Source organism: Hippoglossus stenolepis, chromosome 3 (genome assembly GCF_022539355.2).
Source record: "Hippoglossus stenolepis isolate QCI-W04-F060 chromosome 3, HSTE1.2, whole genome shotgun sequence".
NCBI lineage: Eukaryota > Metazoa > Chordata > Actinopteri > Pleuronectiformes > Pleuronectidae > Hippoglossus > Hippoglossus stenolepis.
This window is the reverse complement of record NC_061485.1, coordinates 23,825,855-23,847,821: the sequence shown is the minus strand read 5'-3', so window position 1 is coordinate 23,847,821 and position 21,967 is coordinate 23,825,855. Positions and strand designations below refer to the sequence as shown.

At 45.0% G+C, this 21,967-nt stretch overlaps 1 protein-coding gene across 3 annotated transcripts in view; it reads right to left on the bottom strand.

Annotated features, from left to right (window-relative positions):
• The window catches only part of arhgap46a (Rho GTPase activating protein 46a), a 30,817-nt gene that overhangs the window by 7,987 nt on the left and 863 nt on the right, over positions 1-21,967 (bottom strand). For 2 of the 3 annotated variants that reach the window (XM_035151552.2, XM_035151551.2), the window contains exons 2-3: positions 10,731-11,237; positions 1,204-2,626 (exon numbers count right to left, since the gene is read on the bottom strand). In XM_035151552.2, coding sequence (XP_035007443.1) covers positions 1,204-2,626; positions 10,731-11,237 — 1,930 coding nt within the window. Of the gene's footprint in view, positions 1-1,203; positions 2,627-3,543; positions 3,699-10,730; positions 11,238-21,967 lie in introns of those variants that run through there. The other variant, XM_035151553.2, reaches the window with a different exon arrangement.

The window sequence follows — 21,967 nt, the reverse complement described above, 5'->3', positions numbered from 1 at the left end:
CTATGCTAGTGGTACCAATAATCCTCGGTACCAGTCGGCCTTCTCTTCATCCTCATCTTCACTGCCAAGCCTGGGCCATATGGGCCACAGTGGTCCTCCTTCCTGACCAAGGGGAGCCATGTCCTGAATCTCTCTGGCCTGGCATGGGCCCAAGATGCCCAAGCACAGAGCTGGCATACGAGTATACAGCACATGCAGTGCAGGGCAGATGGACGGTGGTAAGAGGATGACAGGTAATGCTGGGACTGTGGCCATTTGCAGTCAGCGGTGCCCAGCCTGCCTATATCCTGGGGATATTTAGGTGTTCAAGATTGTAATGAAAGAGGCATTACTCACAAAATGCTCTGTGTTCTTTTCAAAGAGACAGATTAGACAAACTCTTTTTATCCCAGAGCTCCCTGGTGAATCAGATATTCATTATTATAGCCGCTGAGGTGCAGTAGGGCTGGTTTGGAAAACAGCGCTTTAATGTATGGAGGAATGGGGTGTGAATCTGTTGCAAGAAGGGATTTGGAGATTAGAAGTAGCAGAACTTGGAATTGGCGCCACATGCTGCTACTTATATAACTGTATTTAGAAGACAAGTAGCTCTTTCATCTTCGATTACGTGTCCTTTTTGTAAGGACTCTTCGAGTCCATGGTCCAACCACATGTGTCTCTATTTATTTTAGTGCTCTGTTAAAAATATAAACAAACCTATTATGCCATCTTGGGCTTTTAAAAATGTTACCTGCCCGAATAGTCGAGAGGAATATTTCTGCTCAGCCAAACAATATTTGTGTCCTCTGAAGTGGACATGTCCATTCATCCACTCACAGCTCTCTTAGGACTGGACAGACTCGATAACACAAACACAGCACCTTAAATTTCCCTTGACACACAGATGCTTTATTAAGGCTTGACTTGGCCTCGTTTGACAAAATGCAACTGAATTCTTCTCTAATCTGATCGAGAATCTGGAGAGACAGTAGTAGTCAGAGCTCTCCCAGACCAAACAGAGCTGAATCCAAGCAAACCTTCTGAGGTTTAACAGACCACACAACAGCACAGACACAGACGTCAGACAGCTAAGTGTCAAAGTATAGGATTAGCCTACAATATAACAATACCGCTTTTTATCATTAATACCAACTTAACTTTCTGCTGTTTGTCTCTCTCTGTCGCACGCAGACACACGCACATATACACACAGGTTGTAGTTACCTGGGAGGGTGGCCCTGGGGTCTCTGGCGAGGAAAGACTAGCTTGGCTAGTCACACTCATCTCCAGGGTGTCCACCTTTTCATATGTCCGTTTTTGCCTCCCCGGTATCTCCACAGGGGTCAGGGCAGGGTTGCCATGGTTACCTGCCCTATTCAGTGACCGGGGGGCCCCAGTGAGGTCCTCTCGAGATGCGCACGTGCCTGCTGACCCTCCCACATACCACCTGAGTGAGTCTGCAGGGGAGCGTGTTCGAGGTACGACAACCCTCTCCCCCATGTCCGGTTCGATTCCCGCTCTCACTTCCCTCATGGTGTTAGAGCGACTCACCACTTCCCTCATCTCAGCCATCAGCCTCTCATTGAGGGCACACAGCTCCCCGCTGCTGCCGACTGACCCCGGCCTGCCTCCTACGACGCCACCAGCGCCTACCCTCCTCCTGCTCTTTCTCCTCAGACTTGGGGAGGGGCCAGTGGAGTAACCAGAGTCTTGATAGTTTGCTGTGGCCTGCGGGGTCGACGAGGGGAAGTCTTGCGAGGCCTGGCTGCTCTGCCTGCTGTGTCGTGCCTCCATGGCACGCTGCACAGTGGCCTCCAGGACCCGCCAGTTTTGTTTCTTGTCCAGTGTACTTGGACCCGGGGTCCCTGGCTCTCTGTCCTTTAACTGCCCTCGAGGTTGGGGCAAAGAGTGGGCCTGTAGCTGGGGGTGTGGCTGAGGCTGGGTCAAGACAGGATCCGGCCTGGATGAAGGGGAAGGGGAGCGTGTGGGTACAGGAGAGCCAGATAGGAGCCCTTGTTTGGGGTCCACATTCACCATGTGCTTGATGCACTCCAGACCAGCTGGGCTGTAGTCAGAGGAGGAAGGATTCCTTCTGTGCCTGGATACTGGATGAGGGTGCTGGGGGTTTCTGGGCTTCTGAAGGCTATGTGTAGGTGTTAGGCGAGACAGAGGTGGTCCATTGTACAGGTGCGCCCCCTCTACCTCCATGTCTATTGGGGGTTCATCATATATGGGACACTCTGAAACTGGCTCATCATAGATTGGAGCGGTGCAACCATACTGGGGAGAGATGGGGCGTGGTGTACTGGTTTGTGACCTGCTAAGGAGCGGACTGGGGTGACTACTTTCTGATGTCACCAAACAGAAGCTGCCATTGCTGGCTTTTCTCAGGTGATGGGCCTGACGTGTGTCAGCTGCCATTTTGCCAGAGGGAGCAGTTTTATATCCCTGGGTGGAGCTGATGTGTGCTCCTTGGGGCTTGTTGGGGGAGGGATGCAGGGTGAAGGTGTTGGATTTGCTGGTCACACCGTGCTGGAGGTTCTGCTGCTGCAGGGCTGGGCTGGGCTGGTTACGACTCATGCTGTTTACCTTCACCAACATGGATGCCTTCGAACCAGGAGCAGGCTGCCATCTTTGAGAGGCATCCCTGAAAAGGACAAAACAGAGATATTTAGACACTACTCGAAGCAAGAAAGTAAATATCAAGTCTGAATAAACAAGCAAAAATCAACTTCCGATACAATAATAGCACCATCATCATATTCAATCACACACAGGCAAGAAACCAGTCATTACATTTAATCTCTTTTAGAAAATCCAAGGCTGATGGGGCTGGGAAAATCAGAAGCGATCCACAAATATTTCTGCAAAACATTTCGCTGACCTCCAAATACTTTACTTAATTTTTAGTCAGGCAGTCAGAACAGCCTTATCAAACCCATGAGACTCCAATGTGCGTTGTATAAACCAAGAGCCTAAAAATACTGAGTGATTTAACACAACACATCACTAAATCCCAGCCACACTTCCTCCTAACAGTGTGACTAGAGCTCTAGCTGATTTATATGTAATGTTATATGTACATTTGATGTGTTGTATGTATGTGATGTAGCTACTGTTGGGTCATGTGGCATAAATGCATACTATATGGACCCAGGCCACATGAAAAGAGGTTGATGTGAGAGAAGTCAGGATTGCAGTAGTACAGAGCGGAGAAGATCTCCACTGGGGTCCAAAGGTTAATTCTTCTCCTTTTGGTTGAGCAGCTGGGCTAACTTCAAACTCAATGGCCCACTGCTAATCCTAGCAACATACAGCTATCAGCCTTCACTCTTCCTTTGCAATCAGGAGTTTTCAGTTCTTAACTGATCAAAAACTTGCCCTCTTAAACCAACGGGTGTTGTCTAAAGCGGGAATTATTGCACATTCACACATGGACACAGTTGGCAGCTCGCCAGAGAAATACACGTGACGCAGCACAGAATATGCAAGTTAAAAACACATTCTCGCTTAATCAACGGTCAAAGAGGTAAATAAATTTGAAGGAAGGCAGAGGAAACTTACCTTCCTTCAATCCAACCTCTACTTAACATTCAGTGTGGTAATTAGATCAAAGCTGATCACCGTCTGTCCTCGTAAATCCAGACAAATACACAGATCAGTGTAGAGCCAGAGCTGCTGATCAAAGCCTTCCCTTTTCCAAGAGCACTACAGCTCAGTTGAGGGTTGAGCTGTAACGGCAGGAAGAGGACGCAGAGGGAGGAGAGAAACGGCGGGGGCGGAGTGACCCCCTTCTCCTACCCACATCTCTCTGGAACAATGCTGAAACAATTCCCCTGAGGTCCTCAAGCCAACGGCAAACTTCCTTTAGTCCTTCTAGCTCTCTCTAGCTCCCTCTCTCTCCCTCTCTCAGGACCCTGTGCCACCCCAAGTCTATAGAGTGAGTCACACCACCTCTGCAGTTTGAATGTAAACAGGCTCTCATCTTCAAATGGTCCCAGAGATTCACAATCCGTGCGGGGCCTATTAACAGCTGGATCTCTGCCACCTGGCACGGCACCAGGACAGCACTGCCACAACCACTGTTGTTGGGAAAAGCTCCAAGTCCCCCACCTCACTGAGTTTATTTCCTAAATAACACATAACACACAGACAGACACGTGTGAAGACAAGAAGCTCTGATGGATGGGATTCTCCCCAAACCACCACTGTTTAGTTGTTACAAGCAGGCGCGAGTGTGTAAAGCTATACAGGATGAAGGGAGAGGGGGTTGATAGGTGACAGCTGTAAACGTGCGAAGCCACTGTTTGTACTCTTTGAAACAGTGTATGTTTTCTCACCGCGGCCTTGTCGAGCAGGAGGAGGTGATACAAATGCTACAAAATCATTCCCACCTCAGCAGCTGACACACAGCTGACTGTTTAGCACCAGTTTGCTACAGCAGGAGCGGCTCACACATGAAACACCACGGCTTTCCTCTGATTGGACAGCCCAGGAACACAGCAGACCTCACACACTCAAACCACAATAAACAAATTCTTCTTTTATTATCTGCAAACAAAACAAACCATGTCTCTCATACAAAAGACAGTCACTATATCATGGTAATTACTCTCAAGTAATAGGGTAATGTAAAAAAACACAAATATGCTGATCGTGGATGGGTGATGTACTTTATGAGGACTGGCCCTGAACTCATAGTGACCACCACTTCCTGTCCGAGGAGGTCTCACACAGGGTTGGAGAGAGGGCTTCCCCATATGTTGCACAAACAGGAAATGTCTAATGTAATGTTCACACACTGAGCCAGGGAGGAAGTATGTGCTCAATCTTAATTATAAGGGGATTATATGTAGTTTAACAAAAAAATTTGACTTAATACATGTGTAACTCCATATCCTTGGACAACCCTGAGATGAATGTCATGTAAAAAAAAAAAACACTGTTTAATATTATTCCTCCCTGTCCATACAAACCCTAAATGATATCTTATGATCATTTCAGTAGCAGCTTTACACAGACTATTCTTCAGGGACTGAAATTGAATACATTCACAGACCTGCGAGGAGCACCCTGCTAAGTTCAGCTCACATTGCTGGGACAGAGGGATTTTGTCAGTCTTTGTCTCTGTTGTTTGCCTGCCATTGTCCCAGTCTGGCTCAGCAAAGGTCTAGCATGTTCACCCCCTCCAGTACTGGCACATTATGGTAGATGTCAGCAGGGAGCTTGGTGCGATGATCATCACCAACGCATGGGGGCCGCCAGCCAACTCAAGCAGTAGGGCTGTGTATAGTGTCTTCGATCTCCCTCCAAAGCTTCTAATCCCATTACACCGCTAGAACAACTTGCCTATAAATAAACCCCAGATCAACCAAATAATATATGATTAAATACTCTGGACCAAAAGAGCAACAAGGACAGTACAATGGTGAGAAAGTATGACTGGTGTAGAGTAGGGACAAATTTGGTTGGTGGGGGGTGGTGTTGGTGAAGGAGAACAGAGCTAGAGAGACAAGAGAGGAGGGTGTGAGCATGTGTAAATGAGATGGGGTGGGGATTAGTCGTGGGAGAGTGCAGCAGGGGATTGAGCGGGAAGGCTGGCATTCCTCAGGGCCCATTCAAAAGGCCTCTGCGGCAGTGTGGGGAGTTTCATACAATGCGTGGCTAGGCCATCGTCACGGAGACGCCTCCCTCAATGGAGTGTGTGTGTGTGTGTGGGGTGAACCTGAAAGAGCCATCTTCAACTTTCAGATACAGTCAGGAAAACTTACAGGCTCTTACATAACACTGAACGGGCCTGGACTTTGTTTCTAACTATAACAAACGTTATTTAGAAAGGGTGTGTTGCCTGCTGCAAGTGGGCTGTCAGGTGTTGGTTGAATGTTAGCTAAAGGGGGATTATGCACAGCAGTTTATCATAGTGGTTAAAAAATACATAATAATTATCACTGGGTGAGTAAGAACTCTCTTGAATTTTCTAAATCCTTAGCTGCTTGTGAAAGATTATCTCTATTTCAACTTTTCTCAAGCACACATGATTAGACACATACACACACACAAACACAGCGCATGTGCACACACATGTGATACGCCCACAAATGCAAACACAAACACCCTCATTTAGAACACAGAGCTTGCGTGCAAGACGTTTAGGAAGATGGAAAACATGTAATATCAAATGAAGTTAGAGGCCCTTTGGACACCAATGGGATAAAGCGATCGGCCTCTGGGGCAGCAAATCAACTTAACGATCAGCAAATTTCATTTAGCCTCGGCTGTGCTGGTCTCACTCTCACAAACACAGTCCAACAAACACACTCCCAGATAGCTCTATCGCTGCTCTAAATATTCCTGTGGTCTCAATAACCAACTAAATGCACCATGGGGATTGTGCTGTCAGCAGATGTTCTGTGTCTTCTTTCTTTCCTGCCTGGAATAGCTGTTGTTGGAAAAGCCATCAGCTGAGTCACTTTGGCGGACAGGGATATGGATTTGGAAGTTCGTAAATTTACCCCCTGGGAAAAGTGGGGTCTGAAAAACAGCGGTTATTATTAACAGTGGCTGGGCAGGAAGAGGATATGAGGTCGCATAGGCCAAGCAAACACCTCAGAGCACAGACCAATGGGATCACTGCGATTTGCGTACAGGAAGGAAACTTAAAAGACAAAGAGGATTCACTGAGGACAATGTTCATAGCTGGTTTTTCCTCTCACTTTTAAACAATCAGCCGTAAAAATATCAAGCAGCATTATAAAATAATTTTGGGGGATATGGGGTAAAGCTGGGAGCCCCCCTGTTCCTGTAAAGACACCTCCAGAGAGCCAGCTGTCCCACAACAGCTGAACTGACGCACCTCCCTCCTCTGAGCCAAGATGTCTACCAGCTGTGCATGTCTGTGGCTCCTGCAGCTCGACCCTCTGAGGAGGGCTGTGGTGGGTCAGAGCACAGCCACTAAGATTATTTTGAAGGGACAGGATGAAGCCAAACCCAACTAGATTCAAGAGAGACCCGCCTCTGGAATTTGAAAGTGCATCTGAAGCTCAACCCACTACAGCACACTGTTTGGATGACATGATTAAAAATCCTCTTCACTCTCCCTGTCTCTCTCACACACACACAGACACACACACAGACACACAAACAGACAGACACACCACAAAATCTGTTCCAATCAGTCTCGAGTTTTAGAGATATGATCAGGAACACAGAGGAGCAGAAAACCACCAATAAAGTCCCATGAGAACTGGATGGGAGCAGAAGCCCTGAAATGTACGCTGAAAAATAACATTTTCATGCTACGAGTCAGCTGAAGCAGTCACGCCTCAGGCAAGTTCACATGTGGTCCCATTGGTGCTTCATGAAAAACACTGGAGATATTCCTCTTCACCACAACACCAGAGAGAAGTTAACTGTAAAAGCAGTGTTTCGGCAACATCTAAAATAAAAACAAGAGGTTTTGGATCCACTGCTTCAGAGAGACACATAAAACTGAAGCTCTGTAATCTTGTTCTGAGAATGCCATAAACTTTACATTTACGAGAAAGACAAGAGTGAAACATGGAGCATGCAGAGAAACAGCACAGAGATAAAAAAAACTAAATAGGGACTTTGCCACAGCTAAGCAGACCAAAGCACTCAGGCACGTATCAGCATCAAGAGGTCAAAGTGCAACTTTTTTTTTAGCCAAGACAAAAAAACTTTCTGAGAACACTATAAAGAAAGAGCTGAAAAATTAGCTTACCACAGCAGGAGTGTAGGGAAAACAAGTTTTCCAGTGTGTGTAAAAAGACTATGTCTTCAAAGTGGCAGGAGATGAAAAACATGAGGCTTGTGCTCTCGCAGTAAACATGCACACAATGTGTGACTCATTACAAACTTAAAACTTTATCTACCCATAAGACGCCCCCTCCTTTTCTAAATAAACCCAGTGGTGATTTCTCCTACATGAGTCACAGCAAGACGGGCACAGGGGCAACGGTCACTATGAGGGGAAGTCTACTTGTTTGTTTTTTTTAATATACACTTTTGCCTTCATGTGGATGGATTACTCCCAAATTCCCCACAACTGTAACTGAAATAGAAATCAAAATACCATGTCTTCAGTTCTATTTTTCCAGACACTTTTGGAGAGGTTTCTACATTTGCCCCTAATCTCCCTTAAAACACATCACGATGAAAAGTAGCCCAACAACCGTTTAACTAATTGCAGACCCACACAAAGTCAAGATTTTAGCTTTTTAAAGAATCCAAAGTCAACCAATAGGGAAAGACGAGTTGAAAGTGTCTAATGTCAGCGTGACTGCCTTCAACCGAATACTGTCCCACTATGTCATTACAGGCCTAAATGAGAGGACACATCCAAGTCATTTGGTGTTCTTCTTCTCCGTTCAGCACACCCAGACTTCCTGCTTAGAGAAAGCCATCAATTGACCGGGGGCAACTAGCTTTGAGGGGGCAACTAGCTTTGAGTGAGGGCCTTTGTTACTTTTAGTGGTCCATTATACACCCCAGGCCACAGGCCAGACCATAAGACAAAAGAGTAATGTGACCCAGAAGTGAACTACCTTGGGTCATTTCTGGGTTGTCTAACTCCATGCTGTCAGACGTCCTCAGTAGACTTTCAACATCCACTCAACCTCAGCAGGTTTCCTGTAACTTAAAAGCTCTGTTGAAAGGAGCCCACACACGGTGAAGACGTAAATCAAACACTATCACTGGTGAAATCTTCCACAGACTTTACCTGGTTAATGACAGCAAGACAAAGAGACACTGACAGGCATTGAAGGTGGGTGAAATCCGATGCAGATGTTATAAGTTAGGTGATCTGAAACACCTTCAGTTCCGACATCATGAATAGAGCTAAGTTACCACATGTGACTGGTATGTTTACCTCTGGGGAGCACGGTACTTCCCTGATGAGCTCCACAGGCACAAAGAACCCAGGAATTCCCAGGACATGTGATAAGACTCGGCTAATGAGTAACAGATTTGGCCATCAAGTCGACATACGAGCGCGCTCATCTACCCAGACATTCTACAATTAATGTACGTAGACAAATACAAATATGAGCTTTAAAAAAAAAGAGTGAGAACCTTGACACATTTTCTATCTATTACGAACAGATATATTAATAGCACAAAACAAAAGGGAAACTGGTGTTGGAAAGACCCGGGACTATCCCATCTCCACAAAGAATAGCATTGTTTTTCAAAGGTCACAAGTTAATAACATTTCATCTCCGCTGAAATTTCATAGAGGAAAAAAAAGAACATGTAAAGACATGTCTTAAATAGCTGAGCGGTTCAAACCAAACATTGAGGAACAGAAACAATGGAGTACACCATTACTCTGTGGAACTCGAGTTCTGAAAAAAAGTTGTATGACAAAAAAAAAGGGAAGACCACCATTTTCTCATGTAAGCCCCTAACACTTCTGTGCTCTGGATGGGACAGAACAAACTAATCTTACTCAAACTCATCATCTAAACTTTCTCCCTTGCGCTTACCCATTAATCTTTGTCAATATCAGTCAAATGTGCTACTAAGTGAAGGAAAGCATATCTCTGAGTTTGTTTTCAACCATTTTGAGCTGTCACATTCAACCCTCTCTGTGCATTTTGTGGTGGTTTCCAATTACCTGCTTGTGAGCATGTGGAGGGCCTTATGGCTAAGAAGGGTATCAAGCATCAGTGGGTTTAAGACTCCTCAACGTTTCTTTGGGAAACACAGCTGGCCATTGTTTTGAGGGAAGACAGACTAGATTGTGGGAAAGGTTGACTCACTGGGGCAGAGTGGGACCCTGTGTGTGGGGAGTTATACCACTCGCCTCACACCAAAGGGAATGCAACAGGGCTTCAGTCAACAACCATGGCAGACAAATTAGTTCTCTCTCCACCATTGCGTATCCCAAAGGAACAGGGAGGTCAGAGAGGAGACCTCCTAATGGTCAAGGTGAGTTATAAGAAGAGCCAGGAGGAACCTGGGGAGTCGCCACGACAGAGCCTTGAAAACCCAGCAGGGTTTCGCCTTGTTTATAGGCAGCTGGAATGCAAAGGTTCTGCTTGTTATTAACCACAGAAAACACTCTCACATGTGTCTCATGCATGCACGTTTAATCTCTCACCCATAAGAGAAGTTGCAGTCTTTGGTGGCCTGGGGCCTAGATTTGTTTTAGGAAAATGAAATGAGCATTGGAGCAGAGCGGGGCACGGTGATGGTGAGCACACAGAAGGACACTTAGACGGCCTCAGTGGCCCAGCGCCAGAGGAAACAGAAGTGGCATGTCTGGAATCTGGCTTGGAGGGAAGAGTCGGTGGTTTGGACGAGGCCACAATGCCAAGCACATGATATGGTCTTTGAATGAGTTACTGTTAGGGGCCGTTCTGCATCAGTAACCCTAGAGTGAGGGAGGGGGAAATGTCATGCTCTGTAATATAACTGACCACTTTACCCATTTGGTAGCAATTTGCTGAAATGGCTGAGCACGGTTCACAGGCATCAGTATGGAAACATGGGACATATGGAATGTTCAGATAAGTGAGAATTAAAATAGAAAAAAACTGTTTGAGTTTGGCTCGAGTGGTCAAAAGTCAAAATAATCCTGAGAGTTCTCATAGCACAAGCATTTGAAAGTCATTACAACTCACTATACCACATGGTGTGATGACTATCATGTTTCCCCACTTTTCTTCAACTAATGATTCTCTTTCCAGACCTACTGTAGAAGCTACTGAAGATTTTGTCACGCTTACCTCTGTGGGTCTTTGCTGCCATCTGTGCTGAGCTCACTGCTGCTTCCGTCTCCCTGTGATCTGCTATCCACTGCTGGGTCCATCTCAGGGTTGGTTGTCTCCACGCTGGTCTCCAAGGCTCTGGGGATAGGGTCGTCTCCGTCCTGCTCGGGCAGAGGGGTGCACCGCCCCTGGCTACTCACACTGCTGATACTCCCTGTAGTTCCATGGTGGTGCCTATCCATGCTCCCTCCAGTCCGCTTGGCGTCGCTGCAGCGCTTCATGGCCTGAAGTTGGGAGAGGGGCACTATATCAGCTCCCTGGGGTCGATGCCAGACTGTGCGGCGGCCAGTTGAGTTGTAGTAGTAGAAGCGGCCACTTTGAGGGTCAAACAGCTCCCACCACTGGTTACCGTCGGCCTGACGGACAGGGACGCCTTGAGGGGCCTCCCAGCCGCACTCTCCGCTGGTCAAGTTCACATACATGCGCTCGCGGGAGCGTGGCTCCAGGATTTCCACCCAATCAGAGCTGAATGAGAAAAAACAAAACAAAGGGTTAAGTGCTGTTTACTGCTAAAATTGGCAACAGATTATTCACCAACAGGAGACAATGATGCACCAGAGGCCACAGTCACGGCTGACTAATTATCACCTTGACAAGCAGAAACTGACTCACACAGTGTGACAGACTGAAACGCAAAAAAATATCCACATGATCATATGGAGAGTGTGTCAATGTTTGTGTCCCATAAATGTATCCATTTGTAAAGTGTGTGTGTGTTAGAAGTGATGTCATCTCTTTGGTAGGTAACAGAGCAGCAGGAGTGATGGCATGTATGTGTGTTTCTTTAATAAGGAGACAGGTGGACACACTCAGTGAGACACCAGGCACGGTCTCAGCAGAGCCCAAAGAGAACCATACGGTCAGAGTGCCACTAACGCGGAAAAAACCCACAGAGCTTAACTGCCATCACAGGGTGACAGCAGCCAGCTCAGCACAACACACAAAGACTATAAAAAAGAGACAGTGAGGGGAGGTGCAAAAAAGAGAGAGAGGCAGAGAGACTGAGGGAGAACCAGTTGACAATCCAACCGAAAAGTACAAAGGCAAAAGGGCACAGATAAGAGGGACGGCCGCTTGAAAACAACTGAACCATGGCCTGAATTGAAGGGAAATTATGGGTCAGTCTACCTGAAAAAAGTGCGAGGCATATTGCAACTGAATGATAGAACCCTAAAATGTGTGCTGTAGCTACCTACAAATAAGCTGCTGGTATATCTAGGTCATGTTACCCTATAGTGGGCTCCATTGTTCCTTTTTTGATCTAGAGCTCTAATTTAGGCCTCAACTGTGACAGCACATCCATGTCGGAACACTAAAAACAGCCAGAGACTAGATCTGAACCAGAGGAAGGACTCAAAATATTCAATAAATCACAACACTCCTCTTCTCTTCTCTTGTACTCACCACTGGACATTCCCGACAAAGATTAATCCATTCTCTTCCCTAGTATTCCACTGAACTCAAGCTGTACACCTACAGCGCCTTACAGAGATCCAGCTGTATTGCCAGAAAACCCCTTGTTATTCCAACATTTCTTGTTTACATTGAACCAAACAAAGCTGGCCAATTGTGTCATCGTAGAAACAGAAGCTAGACTTGAAAGGCTCCACTTAAACTCCACTGCTGATGCAGACAGCTGATGACACTAAAGATGAGTATTTGTTTGTTGTATTACACTGTACTTGGAGGACGGATCTACACAGAGTAATACATACACAATCTGATGATGAATTTACATCATGCAGACTTTAGCAGACCCTCGCATATACAGGGACTTAACATAACAGCATTGGCAGCCTGTTCTGCCCGACTGGCCCTCTTTGATCAGGATAAATGTCAAAGCATTATAGTTTTTACAAAAGTTTTTTTCTCCTGAGCGAAAGCAGAGCGTCACCAAAGGTTTCAAGTATTTCTTTATGGGCAGAAAGTAACAAACTTTCTAAACCACAAAATATTTAAAAAATCTGAGGTAGAACATTCAAAAGATTTTACTGTAATTCTCACTTAGTGTACACATTGCACAAGTATCATATCTACACATTTTGAACACCGGTTATTATGCTCTTGAAGACATTTTGTGAATTCTTATCACCTAAACCTACAGCTTTTTTCTTTTAGAAATCATTGATCCGATTCTGTGACCCCCTCAGCTGCCGGCATTAAGGCAGAACAAATATGCGCCATAATCTACGTTCTCATCCTTTATACATAACAGTGAGGTGGAATAAAAGTGAAACTTTTCTGCCTTGAACAGGCGGTGTAAAAGAGGCTGTTGAGAAAACAGTGGCAGTCGGGAGGAATTAGTGTCACAAGAATCTGCTCTGGCTTTGGATCTTTTCCCAGCTTTCTCAGGACAGAAACGCTTTTCTTCTCCGCGTCATGGTTGTTTGTTTTGTGAGCCTGTAGTCCAGACTACCTGTGAAGATCAGAGGGACATGAAGCCTAGCACGAGTAACAGTGCCTACAGTGTCCCAACAAATATCCACATTCGTTTTGCATGTGGCTTCCAAATCAATCCTGTGTGCTCCCCCGGCCTCAGAAATAGACACAGAGTAGTGTGGTGCCAGTCAGGTCTGGCAGGGTTACAATGTCACTCTGTTGGCTTCAACTCACAAGGAACATCAGCTGTTCTTTATTTTACCTGCAAAGCCTTTTGACGTACCTGCTCATCAAGCAAGCAGATACTATCGATCTCTCTTTCATGTGCTGCCAGCAACAGCCACAGGCTGTTAGGTAGAATGTAGAATTAACAGCCAGGCAAACATAGAGGCGAGGATATAGGAACTTTTCACATACTGTCTACCCATGTGTTCCACTGCTCTATGCTGGGAGGCCATCTGGTCCAGTCCCTCACACCAGGCACGACGCCCTGACCTCAGAGGACTCAACATGTAGTGTGTTTATACTGTGTTTTCAACCCATCTGGGTCGACAAGAAGATGAGAGGGGATATTTGGAGAAAATAAAGTCAAATAATGTTAATTGTGAATGTTTGATTGCATTGGTTATGTTAAGTATAGCAGGATAATGTTTATAGTGTGAAAGACAGAGGTCCTGCATACAACTATTGGAAGAAGTCTTCCAGACTGATTAGATCCGCAACAGTTAATGGGCGGGAAGCCATGCAGATAATGGGGCATTCAGAGCAGAGGCCAAACAGTCAATACCACCCCACACATACCAGAGCCTTCATCCTTTAACTGCCCCTGGCCTCCAAATGAGGCCTTCCCACACGCAGAAACTGATCTCTTTATGCTTCCTTACTTGTTCTCCACTTGCATTTGTCATCACTCTATAAACGCAGTGTTTGAATCCAAATAAACCAATCCCTTACAAACATAGAGTGAACGAAAGTTCAGGCTGTGTCTCCCTCTCCAACCAGCACAGACTTAAACATGCTGCATGGTGTCTTGTATGCCGCAACAGGAAAACAGGGTTTGAGGGTCAACTGCGGAGGCCAAGGCTGACGAGTTTAGCAGCACAGGGTGTAGTGGTTGCATAAGGAGTGTTCCCTCTGGGTAAATATACAGCAGTTAGAGCTGAGAGCCAGCCTGCTGGGATCTGTTGACATGACCAAGATAAGCAGGAAGACGGACCGGGGTTCAGGTTCTGAAATTCCTGGAACATCACTTTTGGAAGAACTCAAACAACATGTGAGGGATGACCAATACATTAGTTTGTCTAATACAAAGGAACTTCCCTTCAGCAGGATTCACCAGGACTGAGATCATTACACCTTATTACTGGTTCTATTCCAATGAAAAACTGTTTTATTTATTCCTTCCAAAATTACATTGATTTGACTATCAAAATTAGATGAGACTGCCTGAAGTAGATCAACTAAATGTTTAAAGATCAGGGTCCCGGTTGCTATACCTGTAGTCTGCCTTTCACACATGCACAACACAGCGGGAGGTCTTCTGCACAGACACGTTCACACCAGGTTCGTGTTTTTTCCGTGTATGACACCGCTTCTTCACCTGGAGATATTTGTTCTGTTTTAGTTTATTTAATTTTTGCCTTCGTCACATTTGAGAAACGTCATCAACCCTACACTGGCTCACGGTAAATCCAGCGTGGATTCCCTGCTTGTGACATCCCTAGTCCAGTGCATGTCTGAAAGCAGCTTTAGTGAAGCACTCCCGCTAAGGGAGTCTGCCCCTTGCCGCAAATGTTCATAAATGGTTTGGAATGCAGTCTGCACCAGCTCAGTGATGTTTCCCTCCAACAGAAACATTTTATATTGATCTAAAATGAACGCACATGTTCCTATGACTGAAGGACAGCAACAGATTTACCTTTACCCAAATTAATTATACTAACTAATGTGCCAAAAACCCATGTTCAGAGTCTGTGATGCCTCACTCCCTTGTATAACACATGAACATAGAGAGTTTGGGAACTGATTTTTATATATGTATATAGTTTTATAGATTTTCATGACTTTGAAATTTTAGTTGACACAAGACATTCATGAGTATACATTTTACTTTTCCAGCAGAACTCCTCGCTGAGAATGTCTTAATTTTTCAACTAACCTTTATTCCTGAATTAAATTCTTCTCCAGCAGCCTATGGTTATTCCACAACGACTCAAAATAAAACCTGCCATATTGTTAAAAAACTATGATTATGTAGTGGCCAAAACTGACACATGTACACATACAAACACAATAAACGTGCAGTCGTGCACACAAGCACACCTTCTTAACAAACTTGTTACTCCCAGTCCCAACGTGCCAGTAGTCTCCTTCTGAAGGAGAAATACTTCATCTATCATCCACAATTTGCAGTCCGCTCCAAAAATAACTGGAACCCAGAGCGGTTTCCCAGAGTGAGGGAAACAACAGAATATAGCTCATGGAATCTGCCCTATTGTTCGAAGCCAACGCCAAAGCGTAAATGGCATTTTTCCCAGCAACAGTAAACATAGAGAACTGGACAATACAGCTACTAGAAATAGGCCACATGAAGTCTTGTGTCATTGTCCAACTTTGGATTACAGAGAAACTCAAATACCAAACGTGGTTGTTTATTTCGTCAAAAAAGATAAACCACACAGAGAGAGAAAAGATTGTTTTCTCTGTATAGTATAGAATTTGACTATACTATAGCAGCAGTGTTTCATCAGATAATCTAGTAATGGCTGAACTGCAGCTTTATGCTTCAGTGCCATTGTGGCATTTCTGATAGACAGATAGGACGCCGTCAAAAACTGAGACAAATGGGAGCATTACTGCATTCATTTGTCCATAAATGTGTAAGGTCGAAATAAATGGACAGAACCAGTGAGCAAGTTAAAGCCCCCTTTCACATATAGTGCCCCTGTAAAATCATCTCTAACCTTTTCCAACAACAGACTATTCTGAGCGGTTGCTTGTGCCTCTCCCTTGTGGACCGAGGCAGGCTAAGTTCTCACACAGGGGCTGCCATTCATCTGGGAAACCTTAGCTCTCTGTTCACTAGGCACAGCAAGTGCCAAGGTCCACCCCGGCCAGTATATTTACAGAACTGCTGCTTCCTATTTAGAGACATAAATCAACCTTTCTCCTCAGATACTAGCCTCAAAATAAGTCATCACTCAAAGGAGGTGAAGTGATTTATACTCACCTTGCCGCACAGGTACGAAACCATTATAACAATAAGAAAACAGAGACAAGTATACGTCCTGAAATTCACTGTCAAGAGAAGGAGTGATCTGCCAAAAGAAGACTTTGTTTGATTATGTATAAACCATGTACAAAGTCTATTCAGCATTGCTGCTAGGCAACCTGCTTATCTAAATATTGTAAAACAAGAGCTGGGACACAGAGTGACTGTTGAGTGCTTGGCAGCATATCCAGTAGCTGTAACTAACGCAGAGTGTAGCTGTAAACCTGGCATGTTGACTGCTGTGGCCACGATCGCGTTAACTGAAGTGAAGAGGGCAACAGCTTTAACGTGTGTAACACCATCAGCAGTATAAGACTGCAGTGAGATAAACTGAGAGAAAGTATTTGAATTGAATTTCCACTTTCAAAGTTGAAACTGCAATGATAGTTTTCTGAATGCATGCAATGTTCTCCGTACATACAGTATTTCAGTCAGGATATTTGATTGCTGCTTTTATGAACCATGGTTAATTTTACTGTAGGAGGCAGGTGCTTCACAGCTACAATAGGGTCCTGACATTGCTGACATTTACCCCCACAAAGTCTAAATAACACACTGGTGCAATGGGACATAAAAATGGCCAATACCTGTTGATAGGAAAGACATGCACAATGTCTAAAGGAGGCGCTTGTCCTTATCAGAACCATAATTCATAATTTACAAACGGCACAAGTTTGTTTCCAGGAAGCCTCCACTTTTGTGTTGCTAATAGCAGAGCAGGGACGAGGTGTATGTGGGTCGTCTCTGTGCAGGGTTGGTGTGCAGTTTTCCTACGCTCCGCCCAGGCTTCCAGAGCCATCAGAGGGAGAGGGGAGAGTGCAAATGTTTCAGATGACAGAAAGAAGCCCTGCACCTGTCTACACACATTCTTTGGTCCTTTTGTTCAACACCTCCCGTTCCTGCCGTGTCACCAGGGTTAGAGGTCACTCAAACTCACGGCACAATTGGTGTTTGTGTGTCTTTTAATTTAATAGTAAACAAACCAGCATAAGGACTGCAGAGTCTGTTATACAGTCAGGGACTTCACTTCTAAGAGGCGTTCTTGGCATTCGTCCCCACAGAAACCCTCATAAAGTTAATGCTAGGGGTTTGGATAGTGTACACTTATCTTGTTCTGTGACTTTAACGGTGATGTGCTGTGTAAACCAACCCACAGAGCTGCCGAGTGTCTCCTTTGCCTCTGGTTATAACTTCTATGTATCTATTTAATTGAGCCTGAGCTTTGCATTTATGTTTCCATTTTAGGGAAAAACTGTTTCTTAATTCAAGATCTATATACTTGGTTGTATTTGCGTTTATAATAGTTGTTTGTATTTATAACAAATTTTGTGATTAAACTGTAAAATATCAAACCTTAATTACAATTGTGTATATATATATATATATATATATATATATATATATATCAGAAAATCAGAAATTTATTTGATATCGGCCCTGAGAAATCCTTCTCTTAACTATCAGTTTTTGGCCTTTCATCAACAGGTGTCAACACAGCAATCACCATTGGCCTTTTAACATTTAATGTAAAAATATCTGTTTGTATATAGTTTTAATGGTGATCTTTTGACAGCAGAATTAATAACACAATACTTTTGTGATTGTATGTACTTAGACAGAATAATATCATCATGGAAAAGTTGAAGCTGAGAGAATCTCCCTTTTTGCATTTTGTTGTGTTTATAAGACTCAATCAGTTTTCAAACTGAACCACATCAATATGGACAACCTCAAAGAGGTTCATACCTTTCCTCTTTGCTGCACCATTCCTCCCCCGTTCTCTCTATACCCCCCACCCTCAGCAGCAGCAGTTGTCAGTGTCCGTTCCTCACTCACTGCATGCTGACATGGGCAAACGGGTCCGGGGTTCGTCTTACACTGCCAGACATGTAAGACATGATAGAGCCGGACTCATGTGAGCCGACCCGGGCAACAGGGCGGCAGACTGCCAATGAGCGGGAGGAGAAGTAAAGCACTTTAAGACCAAACAGCCGGGCAGCCACATGCCTGGCAGAGAGAGCAAGACTAGGAAGGGAGAATAAAGATCAATAGATTCAGGGAGCTCCAAAACACCAACGTGGATAAGACTGATGTGCAAATATGTTAATTTTTTTATTTAAATCTCTAAAAGGTTTGCATCTCTCTTGCTGCAGTGGTAAGGGAAACAGCAACCGATTTACCACCTCTGAGGTCAGAACTGCTTTTCTGACAGTTTATTTGAACTCACGCACAATAATTCTCCACCAGGAAAATCTACAAAGTGGAAATCTTATCACTCAGTGAAGACGAGTAAATATACCTGCAGAGAACTCTTCCAGCTTGTCTAGTATCGCCTGAGAAGAGCAGTTCTGAGTCACTGGAGTGACTGCGCACGCCTTTAAAGCGCGAGAACCAGCTGGTCCGGTTTTCTCTGTGTTCTATATGCTAGGCCTACAGCAGTGTGTACCACTGCTGGACACGGGGTCTATTTTTAAACAGTGTTGTGGCCAAAAAAGTGCAGAGTGGACTTTTTGCATTTTCCTCTGCACAATCTGCAGTGTATTTAGCACAAAGGACTGTGTTAGACTGTCTTGCACATGAACACACATGAAGTGATGAAGTTAGAAAAAGATTATGTTGTCCTGCAGTTGCCAACACTTGCTTCTTATACATATTCTGAGCGCTTTGTGGGAACAGGGGAAAAAATGGTTACCTAGTTGACAAGAATGTCCTGTGATGACTCATATATGCATTACAAAGGCTGTGAAAGGCACCCTATTCTAAAGCCTGTGATGGCACAGAACAATGCAGACTATTGATCAACAGGCAGACTTCACTCAACGAGAACTCTCTGTGTTGCCTCGACACAGGCAGGCTCGGCCAATCAGAGACGGGCCAGGGAGGAGCTTTGGACATGTATGCGAGGTCTGCGGTGACCTCCTTCAACAGCTGCCCTAATCCAGAACTGGAGACAGTTTCTCCTCTCCATGGGCACTGGATTAGGCAGGATCCCACAAGGTCGCGCCGCCACCTTCAGCACGGCCTGTCTTTCCCATGCTGCTTTCCAACTAGCGATTTTACATGGCCCAAGTGAATTCATTCCCTGTAGCTGCCAAAATGTTCACCCCCACTGCAACAAACTGATTCTTCATGAGATGTTAAGAGAATAGCTCCTACCTCGGAGCCGGTTCCAGGAGAACATTTTTGTGTTGGCCGTCTTGAATGTTACTTCAGATCCGAGTCGCTGTAATCCGCCTACAAACCAACCTCAGAGAAGCAGCCTAGCAGATTTCTGTATGGAGAGTATTGTCTTGTCCCACCATCCTGCCTTATCCCACGAATTCTGCAGCTTTCTGCTGGGAACATCCGGCCCTCTTGCTGCTCTGCTGAACAGCCACAGTCTGCCTCACTACTCAGCGACAGGGTCAATAAATTGCCTTTTATAGGAGTGAGCCTGACCAAACAGAAGCTCCCGTCCTTCACAAAAATCCACCCCTTGCTCTTAGTTAAGGAGCATGTGGGGACTTTTCAGGTCAGAAGAGACTTGCGACGAGCGCGAACATATGCAGGACAGGCTGATGACCGAATCAGGCTGTTTACTACATACAGGCCGGCCTTTCTGTCCAGTGCACCAGCTGTCAGAGCAGGAACAATGGGGTCACTTGTCCAAACAAGGGAAATGAATGAAACTATTAGGGCGTATTTGCTTAATAACCCAAAACGTTCATTGTCCAAACTTTATTTTGTTGTATTGCTTAGTCTCATCCATGTTATAGCACAGCCTTGAAAAAATTAACTCAAGCATTCAATCTCACCCATCTGTTTGCTGCCAAAACAACATTTTCCATCAGGATCAGACCTGCTTGCCTACCACCAGTAGAAGCAGTACTACTTCGTTTTGAGTTGAACCACACAGCCCCCCTCCGAAATCCTCCACTGCTGACGTGACAAACGAGGCCAGGGTCTAATCCCAGGGCAGAGTTACAGGGTGAGGTGGGGGGTCAAAGGCTGGTCGAGGAGCCACACAGGAAAGACATGTCCGGATTGTTCTCTAGAGGATGTGAAGGTGCAGACGGCAGGCTGTCCAGGATTAGAAATACAGAGCAGCCTGGTGAAGACGTTTACGCTGGGTCTGTGCTGGCCCCGAGGGGAGTAGTTGGGTGGAATGTGGATCAACATGTAGAGATGGATATTTTCCGAATAACAATAAAGTTTGAGGCAGTGCTTTTTCATTTTTTGTAGGCTTAACCTACATCTCATCCATTTATTTCAGTGTTCCATTTCTGTGTGTAACATGTATAGAGTCCATGTGAGTTTTGCACTTCAAAACACACAGCTCACGACAATTCTATTGACATGTTGAACTTTTTTTTAAGCAGATGACTCATTCATCCTTACAGCCTATCCGCCCCACACGTTATTATCCTCTGTAATGCTAGGGAGTGATGATCAGCACTCTGAGCATCAGGTTCTAACTAGTGTGGTTTAACTAGCCATTAATCCCCACAGGCAGAAGGTTCAAAATGTCAGGGGTTGTACAGGTACAGTTTATTATCCTCATTACTGCGTCATTGTGGCACATGAAACAAGGGTGTTGCACGTTAACAGCTCGGATCGACAGGAGGGTGACCAGGATTATAGGACTGAACAGGATTCAAACAGAGAAGAAAACCTGAATCTATAAATGAAAAAAGCCGACCACAGTAAATATAATATTAACACATCACAACCCATAATAAGACACTGTAAAGGAATCACAAACTTAAAAGTTGCTTCCTCTCAACGGGCAAACAAACAAGTCTATTGTCAAATCCTTAGTAGGATGGACATCCTGCCATGTCTTTGTCAAAAGACCCAATTTTGATTCACCTGGTTACAGGGATGCATTGTTTGTCCTCTTTTGTCTGAATGTTGTTGTGAGGGAGCAGGACAAACAGCGAGACAACGTCCCAATAGTCCGCTCAACTCAGAGACAAACCCCAATGAGTAAATGAATGAAAGTAGTCTGAGGAGGCAGAAATACCAAATAAACCATCTCGTCTTCTCTGGTGGTGATGTATTAGACACTTGGCAGATAAGGAGGTTGAAGAAGATTGAACATGTCTGAGGAAGCTGACAAAGCAACGCCAGGTGAATGCTGCCAGCATTCGGCGGATGAGCACCAGCTTGGCCGGCAGACAGGGAGGGTGCCGCACCCAGTAAGCCAGGTTGGCGTTGTGTGGCAAACTAACAGCTTCAGGCGATATAAATGATGACAACCAGCAGCTTGTTCCCCAGATAACACATTGTACAGGATTGTTCAGGAGTAGGAACCTGAAGCTTCAGTTTATAAGTCCTCACTATATATGAAGTCACAGGCACTAAAAAGCCTTCATCTGAAAAGTGTGCAGGAAAACAGTTTGAGGGGAACTGAGGGGGCTTGTTCTATAGATCCCAGTAGCTTTAAATAGAAGGTGCGGACTAAAGCAAACCATCTGCCTAAAGCAACAGCTTAAAGCTAAACAAAGTTCTGATGTACATCTGCAGTCAGAGCAGATGCTGTAGAAATCCAGCATGTGCAGATCAA